We start from the raw sequence: 12894 nt of genomic DNA, 5'->3' as shown, positions 1-12894 counted from the left end.
GCACATAGTAAGTTAAGTAAGTCATCAAAAACATCTGAAAGTGATGCTTGCACCCCCCACACGCCGTTTTTTGGTTTATATCGATACTTTTTTCAGAAAAGTGATGCCAAATGAGTAGCGTGTGAGTATCGATATATCGATACCACAGGATCGATACGCACATCCCTAGTGCCGGTGCGTGTGTCGGAGACCCCTGGTTAACATAGCACAAAGCATTTAAGCTTTGTATGCGGTGTTTTTCATTTTAAATTTTAATTTTTTTTTTGTGGCTCCCATTACTTTCTTTAATTTGTGAAACTTGCCAAAATGGCTCTTTGAGTGGTAAAGGTTGCCGACCCCTGGTGTAGGGATATATACCTAGTACCGCCATTTTTCAGTGCTGGTTGCTAATTGGGTCGATCCAGGAGGCCACCGCAATTTTTTTTTAATCCAGTTTACCGTCATAAATATAACGTGCGCGCTGTCACATTTACTTAGGTGACGCTGCAACGCGTAAAAAAAAGCATTGGGGAAGATCCGATAACCAGCTTTAAATTAAGTTAAAGTTAAAGTACCAATGATTGTCTCACACACACTAGGTGTGGTGAAATTTGTCCTCTGCATTTGACCCATCCCCTTGTTCACCCCCTGGGAGATGAGGGGAGCAGTGGGCAGCAGTGGTGGCCGCGGCCGGGAATGTTTTTTTTTTTTTTTAATAATCACAAATAAGGACTGAGCACCACAAAAAAAGTTTGAAACAACAATATTTCCTCCACAAAAGTCCCTCAAAGTCACGCACTCTCAAGAGTCAGAGTTAATGTCAGTTTGAAGTAATGCTTTTTATTCACGCAACCGCCGCTACTACACTTCATCAACCTTCCTCTTAGTGATCCAATAACCCTCAGGACAATGTATTCATCTAAAAAAAGGGAAAAAAATTAAGTACTAAAATAATCCATAAAGTTCCTCTGAAGCAAGATGCATCCCCTGACAGGTCTATAGTTGCCGTCAGACGTCACTTCATCGCGCCGTATTGCGTATCATTAAAACACACCTTGCTTAAATCCACACCCACCTAATATGCTAATGGATTGTATTGGTTTATATAATATATTTTATATGATATATAATGTTAAAAGTCTGTGCCCTGCACATGAATGCCAAACATTAGTATTGTTATTTCCAGCTGAGTGTAATTGTAATAAATAAAAACAGTGATGGATCTTTGTGGTCTCTACAAGATGATAACATGCAAACATAGTTAACCTGTTAAAGACTAAAAAAGCAGATGTTGATAAAGTACTTTGCTGCTGTGAGATGTTACATGGGACGGTGTGGCTCGGCTGGTAGAGCTGCTGTGCCAGCAACTTGAGGGTTCCAGGTTCTATCCTGGTTTAAATGTAGCTTAAAGTTGTAGATAATGGGTTTCACGATGTAAAGCGTTTTGAGTCTCTGAAGAAAAGCGCTAAATAAATATAATTCACTTCACTACATGATGTTGGTGGTGTACAACCTCTTGTGCTAATTAAAAATGGTAATAAAAAATCCACTTGTTTACATCTTTATATACACAAATTACATATAGTACCGATAAGAGTACCGAATAAAACATTTATCGATAAGCAATATCGATATTGGTATTGGTATCGATACAATTCTAACAATATACATACTCACTAATACAAAATATATATTTTTAAATGTATATAAATAAATAAATAATGATAAATGGGTTATACTTGTATAGCGCTTTTCTACCTTCAAGGTACTCAAAGCGCTTTGACAGTATTTCCACATTCACCCATTCACACACACATTCACACACTGATGGCGGGAGCTGCCATGCAAGGCGCTAACACAGCAGCCATCAGGAGCAAGGGTGAAGTGTCTTGCCCAAGGACACAACGGACATGACTAGGATGGTAGAAGGTGGGGATTGAACCCCAGTAACCAGCAACCTTCCGATTGCTGGCACGGCCACTCTACCAACTTTGCCATTTGTTATCCTTTTTTTAAATAAAATATATGCATCATCGATGGTTATGCAAATTGTATGATGATGTCATATAATTGATGTCAAGAAAGTATATTGTTTGGCTACTTATTTTGGTTCATAAATTAAAAAAAAAAGATTTTAGTGTGTATATTATAACGTTTTGAGCACATAAATACCACAATGATAATGATAACCGCGATCATTTTGGTCACAATAACTTTACTTAGCCATTGTATTTACTGTTTTGGTTGTGTATATTTGGGGGTCGCTCACCCCCTCCTTAACAGAGACAGAACCTAGTCTATTGCTGTTGATTGTGATTTTTATTCAAGTGCACAATTTGGCTAACACACAGAGTATATTGTATGTCTTATTATTTATTTGTTTTACATAACTTTGATATTTAAAACTTTACATTCCTATTACAATGTTAAAATATACGAGAAGTACACGTTTATTGCATTTCAAAGAGTATACTTGCATTCATAATATGTATTATCATTACATCAGTGGTTAATTTGGTCTCAAAATTATGTTGACAGTAATATGACTTATTAGTCATGTGTTGGTCAATATATCGTCGAGCAAAATTGTTTGACGGCCCAAGCCTACTTTTGTGCATGTTTGAAATAAACTTAAACTCAACCCAAAGTCAACACTCAAACTCTACACAGAGAACACCTGGCTATAAGGTAATAATGCACAACATTCAAGTCTTTTAATAAGCAACACAGGCATTGTTGTATCAAAAATTAAACCACACAGACTTGAGGCCAATGGGGTTGAAGGTGGCTAGAGAAACCCAATTTCAAAACATGGATGGAATTATAAAAAATTGAGGTTGGTTGTTAGAGAAGTGATGGTCAGTACTGTTGGGGTGCACTTGAGCTAGACTACCAAACTACTGACTCAGTCGAAATATCCCATCTCTTTCAAGTCTGCCTGGCTGCGTAATCCATCATGCATGTTTCATTAACGCACAAATTATATGTGAATGTAATGCATCAATAGAATTCCCCCCTGCCGTAACATGACACTAAGGTTAATATTGTAGACAAAAGCATGGATGGGATTATCAAATTATAATACTGGCACATTCAGCATGTTTTGTTACGACTACAACACTTTTCAATTTACCAAAGGACTGGAAAAGCCCAAACGTCCAATTAATGGTCTTGGAAAACCATTTGAAGAATGAAAAAGGTTGTTTGGCTACACTCTTTGTCTTTAGAATTAAATCTGGATAATACATAGAAGGTCATTTCCTGTTAGTCATTACGAACTAGCGAATAAGAGCTTAACAAAATGTGTTATGTTGCAACACTTGACTATTGCAATAACTGTCTCCATTTCCTCACAGGCAATCTCCTTCCTTACCCCGCTGGCTGTGATATTTGTTGTGAAGATAATTCAGAGGACAGACAAGACTGAAATTAAAGAGGCATGTTTAGGTGGGTGGCGCTAATTACTTTTTCTACTTTTTACCAAATTACTTTTTAATTACCACACCTCTAATGTGCTGCTTCTTAGAAAGCAATTCTTAACCTGCATCATGGGTAGTTTTTTTTCATTTTTTTTTTACTTAAACCGGGAGGCTTTTGTAGCTTAAAGTGCATTATCAGGGAGCAAAACACATTAGCCAGCTAGCCATTGAAGAAATGTGATGATTACAGAACCATTACACAAAGCAGAACAGCATTACCAGGCGTTATAGTCAACACATTACTCAATAACATCTTCTTTTTCCTGAATGAGTGCTCAACATGCAAAAAAAAACCAACACTTTGCATTCGTATCCAAATATTTGGGTATTTTGAAAGTAACTTAATTAATGCAAGCAAGTAATTGAACTTGATTAATCATGATTAATCAAAATTCTAAAGTGTGAAAAATCCGATTTTAAAAATACTTGTTTGACAGCACTAATACAAATATTTATTTTGTTTGCTAGATTTTTTTTTTGTACTGTAGTTGACATCCAAGCTGTTAATAATCATTCCTTCCAGGATTTTGCAGGCTTTTTTTTGTGATTTAATGAACTTGTAATTTTATGAATTTTATGTATTACGTAGGGCTGTCAAAATTAACGAGTTAACTCATGTGATCAATCACAAAAAATTATTGCATTAATCATGTACACATCAATCGTGCAATTTATTTTGGCATTGCAAGCTCTTTTACCTTAAAGGGGAACTGCACCTCTTTTGGTAGGTACTATCGTTCACAATCATTATGAGAGACATGACGACGGATGGATTTTTTCTTTTTTTTGCATTCTAAACATTAAATAAATTCGATCAGAAGTCCGCTTACAATGCAGCCTATGGGAGCCGTTCAATTCTGCCTATAGAGCCCATAAAAAAACATCCAAATAACCTCCATTAGGGTTTTACATACATGATTTAAGTATAGATGTAATGTAGTAACGAGCTCATTTATAATAACATTTAATATTTACATATTTTAATCATTTTAAGCATACACGGCACATTCATTTCAGAAACACATTCTCTGGAAGAAACAGAGTGGGGGTGGGGGGTTAGGGGGAAAAGGGGGGGGGGGGTGCAACTAGCACTTTTCTTGTCATTCTCGCCACTTCCAAGTCCTAAATTGGCTGGGAGGCATGATTTATGATCTAGAATAAACTTACAGGGAGCAAGGAGGAAACGGCAGACCACTCAATGATGCAAACATTGGGAGACACGGAAGTGATCATGGCGCCGCTATAAATAGTTTGTCTGCGTTAGCGCTTATAATAACAATATCACTAATACTTGGTTAATATTCAAGTCACAAAATGTAAATTGAGCATTGATGGTGGTTTTTGAATAGTTATTTTTCAGATTTTATGGGCGGTGTAGTGGCGCTCCCATTGGCTCTGCTGTAAGCAGACTTTTATATGTTTATTTAATATTTAGAATACATAAAAAAAAAATCCATCCTTCGTCATGTCTTTTATAATGATTGTGAACAATAGGCAAAATCCCCAAAAAAGTGTAGTTCCTCTTTCACCACTATAAGGTAAGTGATCAGATTATTGCATACGTCAAATTTACAAAAATGATTGAGGAGACCAACTTCCATTCAAAATACAGCCTGAAAGAATTTGAGATAAAACTGGTATCAAGTTTTGTGCAAATAAATTACATGCATTCAAGCAAAACCTTTGAAAATGTTTCTGGATGACATTCTGACAATAAAATTGCATTTGTGTTCAAATTCTTAAGCACATTTTGATTATGAAGCTGCCCCGGTACTGTGCACTCTTGTAGTCGTTACATTTTTTCTTTATTTTTGCAGTATTGTGCTGCCCTTTTAAGGTTTCTTTGACCAGAGGTGAACTATTAAAAATTGGACAGCCCTCTGCCAAACTCTTTTCACTACAGAGTTACATGGAGATTCTCACCAGAAAATCAGCAGCTCTCTATTGCAGGGGTCACCAACGCGGTGCCCGCAGGCACCAGGTAGCCCGTAAGACCAGATGAGTAGCCCGCTGGCCTGTTCTAAAAATAGCTCAAATAGCAGCACTTACCAGTGAGCTGCCTCTATTTTTTGAATTGTATTTATTTACTAGCAAGCTGGTCTCACTTTGCTCAACATTTTTAATTCTAAGAGAGACAAAACTCAAATAGAATTTGAAAATCCAAGAAAATATTTTAAAGACTTGGTCTTCACTTGTTTAAATATATTCATTTATTTTTTTACTTTGCTTCTTATAACTTTCAGAAAGACAATTTTGGAGAAAAAATACAACCTTAAAAATGATTTTTAAACACATATACCTATGCAATGCCAAGCTTCCCACTAACTGACAAAGAAACAGATAACAGATTTGGTGTCCAGTTCAAAGTGTGACATGTTTTATTTAAAAATTTGAGAGTTTACTTTTGTATTTTACATGAGTTATTATTTGTACAAACATGGTGCAAAGTAATTCATGATTTGTTAAAAAATGTTAGTGGCTAGCTAGTTAAAATTGTATATTGTGATTTCACAAGACTGTCTTAGAAGTGATCATTTGAAAATGTTCAATTTGAAAAATGTGCACTTAGAGAAAATATAAAAATAAAGTGTTGCATATTGATATTTATCTGTTTCTCTATATATTTATTGTGAGAAATCATTAAGATGATCAGTGTTTCCACAAAGATAAATATCATTAATTATTAATAATAACATAGAGTTAAAGGTAAATTGAGCAAATTGGCTATTTCTGGCAATTTATTTAAGTGTGTATCAAACTGGTAGCCCTTCGCATTAATCAATACCCAAGAAGTAGCTCTTGGTTTCAAAAAGGTTGGTGACCCCTGCTCTATTGACTATGCCGGGGATGCTGAAAATGAGGAAAAGGAGTAGGTGCGCTCGTTAAACTGAGGCACTGGGGATTATGCACTGCACTTCCATCCCTTCACCTGGCGAATGTCCGCTCATTGGCTAAAAATATGGACAAACTGCTGCTCCTAAACACCAGACACATGGATTTTTTGTAGAGCCGCCGTCGCCCTGTGTTTCACCAAAACCTGGCTCAGTGGACACATTCCAGAATACCGGACATTCAGCTCCTCAGAGTGAATCTTGTAAAAGAGCTCTCAGGGAAGACGAAGGGAGGAGGAGTACGCGTCCATATAAACAATAGTTGGTGCACAGACATCACAGTGTTGAAGCAGATGTGTGTCCCACATTTGGAGAAGTTTTTTTTTATATACTGTAAACCGTTTTATTCGCCGCAGGAGTTCTTTTGTTGTATTATGGTCAGTTTACATCCCGCCTGAGGTCTGCGTAAACAAGCGTTACCGCACCTGGCTGGCCACATTGCAGACGTGGAGAAAAAACCTCCTGACCCCTTGTTCATAATTCTGGGGGATTTTAACACAGCAAATTTAATTTTGGACCTGCTCAGTGGCCTTGTCGTTAGAGTGTCCGCCCTGAGACTGGAAGGTTGTGAGTTCAAATCCTGGCCCAGTCATACCAGAGGCTATAAAAATGGGACCCATTGCCACCCTGCTTGGCACTCAGCATCAAGGGTTGGAATTGGGGGTTAAATCACCAAAATGATTCCAGAGCGCGGCCACCGCTGCTTCTCACTGCTCCCCTCACCTCGCAGGGGGTGAACATGGGGATGGGTCAAATGCAGAGGATAATTTCACTACACCTAGTGTGTGTGTGATTATTATTGGGACTTTAACTTTTAACTTTAACCCATGTGTGGGTTCCCTACCTCCAAAGACATGCACCTGGGGATAGGTTGATTAGCATCACTAAATGGTCTCTAGTGTGTGAATGTGAGTGTCAATGTTGTCTGTCTATCTGTGTTGGCCCTGCGATGAGGTGGCTACTTGTCCAGGGTGTAGCCCGCCTTCTGGCCGACAAGCAGTAAAAAATGGATGGATAGACGGAACTCCAAAAATACAAACAGCATATTAGGAGGGGAGCTAACACATTTGACCACTGCTACACAACAATAAAGGACAATTATCGCTCTGTTCCCCGGGAAACTGTAGGACTCCCTGATCACTGCCTGATTCACCTCATCCCACTAAGTCTGTATTGAGGACTGTGAAGAGATGGTCAAAGGACTCAAAGCAGCAGTTACAGGCCTGCTTTGATTGTACTGACTGGAGTGTCTTTGACGTTGGATACGAAAATATTGGAAAAACTCACTGACACTGTGACATCATACATCAGCTTCTGTAAATAGAATAGAATATAATATTTATGTCAATATATAGTACTTTATTGATCCCTGGGGGAAAAGACATGTATGTGCAGACCAGGACCTTCTGCACATACAAAAACAAGCCCTGGTTTTACACCTCAGCTTAGGAAGCTACGTCAGGCCAAGGAGGACACCTATAGTTAAGTTAAGTTAAAGTTAAAGTACCAGTGATTGTCACACACACACTGGGTGTGGTGAAATTTGTCTTCTGCATTTGACCCATCCCCTTGCTCAGGAGTGGGGAACAAATACGTTACTTAAAAGTAGATCCTAAAATGCAGTAAAATGACATACTAGCAGCTCATTGCACAACTACTGTACTGTAAATGTGTCCAATAATGCAAATAATAAATTATGATTACAGAAGTCAAAGGCTTCTTAATTGTCTGCTCTCTGCTCTGTCGTCCACAGACATTCTCAGTGTTTGTTTTTCGCTTCCAGTTGTCCATCTTAAACATTAATTTATGTTCCAACACATTTACCACCGCACATTAAAAACATTTATGAACCGTTCAGAGCAATTAATTGCAGTCATTTGTATTGAAAAATGAAAGACAATGAGATATTATCATCACACTTCAACATATCTATCCTGGAAATGTTCCCTCTAAGCCAGGTCCATCCATCCATCCATTTTCTACCGCTTGTCCCTTTTGGGGTCGCGGGGGGTGCTGGAGCCTATCTCAGCTGCATTCGGGCGGAAGGCGGGGTACACCCTGGACAAGTCGCCACCTCATCACAGGGCCAACACAGATAGACAGACAACATTCACATTCACACTCACACACTGGGTCATTATTGCAAATGAGAATCTGTTCTCAATTGTCTGACATGAACAATGATTAAATCAATTAACTTAGTGCTATAGACAGGAACAGTAAGTAGGTCTGAACTTCGTGGGAGGATGACAGTTGGACCATTCAAGCAATAAATAGTCAATACAGTGTTATGTGCTGTTGTTCTTGCTTGGTCCACACAAGAAAGAAACATACATTTTGATTAGACAGTTGATGTGCACATTTGAGAGCCTCTCAGAGACAAATTCCATTATTCAAAATGACGCTGATTGGCCAAAATATTAGGGGAATTTGTCGACATTTGACACAATTTTGATTCCATGCATATTGTGCGGAGATAGGTTAAATTTGCGTGAATTGGCGCGATGGCAATATGGCAAAATCCCGGAGTGACTAAATTATGTGCTTTGAAATGCATTTTGCACACACTGCAGTGTGTATTTTTGGTTTTAAAAGATAACATACATGTGTTTTGAAGGCTATTTCATAAACAAAAATTATTCTAAACTTTTTCTTTCCTCTTTAAAAGTGATGCACAACTTAAAGACCATGTGGAAATTAGGTTCCCTGACGAGGCTAGTTGAGAACCCCTGATTTGGTGCATTTTAAAAAGACATCCCTAAAACAGTATTTAAAACGAGGATTCACAGTGTTGGACATGAGATTTTTTGTTAAAATATAAAAACTAATTAAAAAAACAACAACACTCTGTTGTACTGTCTTTTATTGCTTAGCTGTTTTCATTTCCAGATAAAAGATCATCAATTAAAATCGAATATTTTCCATCCATCCATCCATCCATTTTCTACCGCTTATTCTCTTCGGGGTCGCGGGGGGCGCTGGAGCCTATCTCAGCTACAATCGGGCGGAAGGCGGGGTACACCCTGGACAAGTCGCCACCTCATCGCAGGGCCAACACAGATAGACCGACAACATTCACACTCACATTCACACACTAGGGCCAATTTAGTGTTGCCAAACAACCTATCCCCAGGTCATTGTTTTTGGAGGTGGGAGAAAGCCGGAGTACCCGGAGGGAACCCACGCAGTCACGGGGAGAACATGCATACTCCACACAGTAAGATCCCGAGCCCGTGATTGAACCCCAGACTGCTCAGGACCTTCGTATTGTGAGGCAGATGCACTAACCCCTCTTCCACCGTGCTGCCCAAAAAGTCGAATATTTCAACAATGTAAATAATTGTGGGGTTAATTCTAAACTCACAATGACAGTCTCAACATTCTTAATATGTACAGAATTGCATTACATTTGCTCATTTGTTTAAAAAATATATATATATATATATATAAAAATTATGTTATTATAACTGTAATGTAAACCAAAACAAAATTAGTCAGTCAGTCGGGATTTGATTGAGCTGTTTAAAGGAGGAATACAAGTATGTTTTGTTACACCCACATTGAGTGTCCAATTAAGCATGTTCTTGGAATGTGAGAAGAAAATAGAGAAAACACATGCAAGCACTAGGAGAACATGCACACTCCCCAGAGAAATGTTGGAGTGGCTGAGAAGCAGATGCTCTAACCACATGGTTCATGGTGTTGCCCACAAATAAAACTATAGTAGTTTTCTTTATTTTTGTTACAGACATGATCACTATGACTATCCTCTCATTTGTATTTGGGAAAAAGGCAATATAGTTTGAATGAAAACCTTCCCAAGGATGTTGTGCCTTTAGTGAGCCGTGCCAGCTAATCTATAGTGCCATAAAAATACTTTATCGATGCCAAGATGAAGTCGTACAAAAGTAGACTAGAACAGAACCACTGCCTGTGTCAGCTTTGCGATACAAACACGCACAAGCACATGAATTTTCCAGCAGCAATTAGCAAACCGAGCTCCATATGACACAAGGCGACTGGCACAAGTGCAGATTCCTCCATATGGGATTTCTGACAGCATCTCATTTGCAGTTTAAAGACCCATCAGGCACATTATGTCTCATTTGTGCAGTTTGTCCAAATTATCAAGTTCAGAAACATTTACACAATGCTCTTCCTCACTGGCAACATGGGGCGGGGGGGGGCTGCAGGTTTATGGGGTTAATCATTGAGGTCTTGGCCACTGGTTGGTAATGATCTCCCGAGATTGGCATGATGGCTAATTAAGTAGACGTCCAGATACAGTGCAACACATCACATTACTTATTACAAAATAAGTTGTATTTAATTCACAGTAAGAACACTGTGAAGGTAATATATCTATACTTACTGGAGTAAAACTCCACAAATTAACATTCATTGGTTGTCTGGTTATAAAATTAGTATTTGAAAGGTGCTTCAAATTATTTTCTGGGGACACAACAGAGGATGCACCCTTTTATTAGGCTTGTTAGTGTTTCATTTTTAATGAACACAATTGTCAACATGTGTACGCAGAGTCTAGTTTCTAACCAACTTAAAATTAACCAGCTGGTCAGAAACTAATGACATTAAGCCAATTAGTATGTGCTGAACACTAATGGAACTTTTTTAAATGTTCCTAAATCATGGCTTAAAGAAAAGCATTTCTAGTGATTTTATGTATTCGTGTAGTGTAGTCACTTTTGTATTAACACTCCGAACGCTGGTGTCAATGCTCACACTAGCATATGAGGAGTGTCATAATAATTGTTCTAACAATTGCTTGTCACGTGACTTATTCCCAGGAGGGAAAAACAGTGGTGGTCAACCAAGCCAAGCTGGCTGTTGTGCAGCAAGCAGTGCGCAAACTCTTGACTACGCAAGCGGCCTAGATCTTCCTGCAAAAAAGCAGATACGAGCAAAAAATCCAACTGTGCAATGGAAGAGATCCCTTTATCGAAAAAAAGACATGAAGGGTTATCCGTCAGTGGAGTTCCCAGACATATCAAACTATCTTGTGCTCGAGACATTATTCTACACGACAAAGCAGATCAAAACTTGGAAAAGCATGGAGGTCTACAACTTATTTTTGAGTGTGGCTGGGCCAAGGAAATTGGTATCAAGGCTCTCCCAGATAAATATGCATCGTTTTTGCTCGGGTTAGGTTGCATTTCACGATTTCACTTTGCGTCTTGCGAGGACGCGTCCATGTAAACAAACAGTGACTACTAACACCAGACAGCTGACACCCGTGACTGCATATCCATTTAACAAACCAACAATTACCGAATCAGCACCAGATTTGATTTGTGTCCTGTTGTCTTATGCACTCTGACACATTTGTGTACAAAATAAACAAAAGGGGAGACGCAGGAGTACCTTTCCTGACAAGGTATCATTGTCCCTGACTTTCCGGTTTCTGTTTGTTAAGAATTCAAATACAAACAATATAAAGATAATACATCAATGGGAAATACTAAACATGTAAACTCAGTGGCGGGCCGTGCGTTTCCCACCTAGGCCTTCAGTAATGTCCGACTTCAATGATTACCTCTCTAAGTACCATAATGTATATCACCACGTGACCATTGCTGGAGAAATACTATACAGAAACACATGTATGCACTAATGTGTATTGAACACCACCAACAGTGTACAAAACAGATTATTGTCTGCCGCATTTAAAAAATAGCTTATGTGGTACTGTCAAAATTAAAATTGCAAAAAACATATTAAACGTGAAAAAAATAAATAAATAAAAAATTTGACCTTACAAACTGTAGCACCCATTCGAGCTTCCGGGGTTGGCCGACATCGTCCCACAAGATGTAGTTTTATTTTTAAATATCCTTTTTGAAAATGGCCTTGCAAATATATGTATTGTCTTGTCTAATCATAAAAGATGCAGACGAGGCGTTTTGGCTGAGTTCTTAAAGTTTACTCTACAGCATGCTCATCAAAAACATCCAGGGGCTACTGCGCATGCGCTTCAGTACTGTGGCATGCTGGGTAATGGAGTTCTTATGTTACCTAGCTCATAACATCATAATATATATCTGCCTTAGGCCAGCTAGAAGGCCTTACTGACAACTCCTGATCTGATTGGCTATCGCAACTGTCTGTCAAATGTTTGTGACCATTCACTAACAGTGCATAGACGCCCGCATTGTTAATTTTGAAGGCTTTGGGCAGATTTGGTAAAGCATGGCAACATAAGCTAGCTGAATTCTGATTAGATAACAACTCTATAACCTAAAAACAACAGCGCTGGAAGGAGCATAACATGACATAAAGAAAATATGAATACTTCTAGATATTTAGGGAAAGTAAATTAAAAAATCATTTGATCTTTAATCATCATCATGATTTCTGGTTATGTTAGGCCAGCAGAGAAGGCCTTGCTGGCCCTGACGGCTGACCACTGTGTAAAGTATATTAAAAATATATGAAACAAACTTTTAACGAAGTGGTCACTGCAAACTCATGCGTTCTTTGTGTGACACTTTTCTTGTCGTCTTTCCTAAAATGTTGCACTTTACCAC

The 12894-nt window shown here is 38.4% G+C and overlaps 1 protein-coding gene across 1 annotated transcript in view; it reads left to right on the top strand.

The window, feature by feature from the left end:
- LOC133657368 (phospholipid phosphatase 4-like) overlaps positions 1-12894 on the top strand; it is a 196788-nt gene that overhangs the window by 110326 nt on the left and 73568 nt on the right. The window contains exon 3 of the mRNA XM_062058626.1: positions 3336-3426. Coding sequence (XP_061914610.1) covers positions 3336-3426 — 91 coding nt within the window. The remainder of the gene's footprint in view (positions 1-3335; positions 3427-12894) is intronic.

This window comes from Entelurus aequoreus, linkage group LG09 (genome assembly GCF_033978785.1).
Source record: "Entelurus aequoreus isolate RoL-2023_Sb linkage group LG09, RoL_Eaeq_v1.1, whole genome shotgun sequence".
Classification (NCBI taxonomy): Eukaryota; Metazoa; Chordata; class Actinopteri; order Syngnathiformes; family Syngnathidae; genus Entelurus; species Entelurus aequoreus.
Note: the sequence above shows the minus strand (reverse complement) of the source record. Positions and strands in the feature narration are given on the sequence as shown.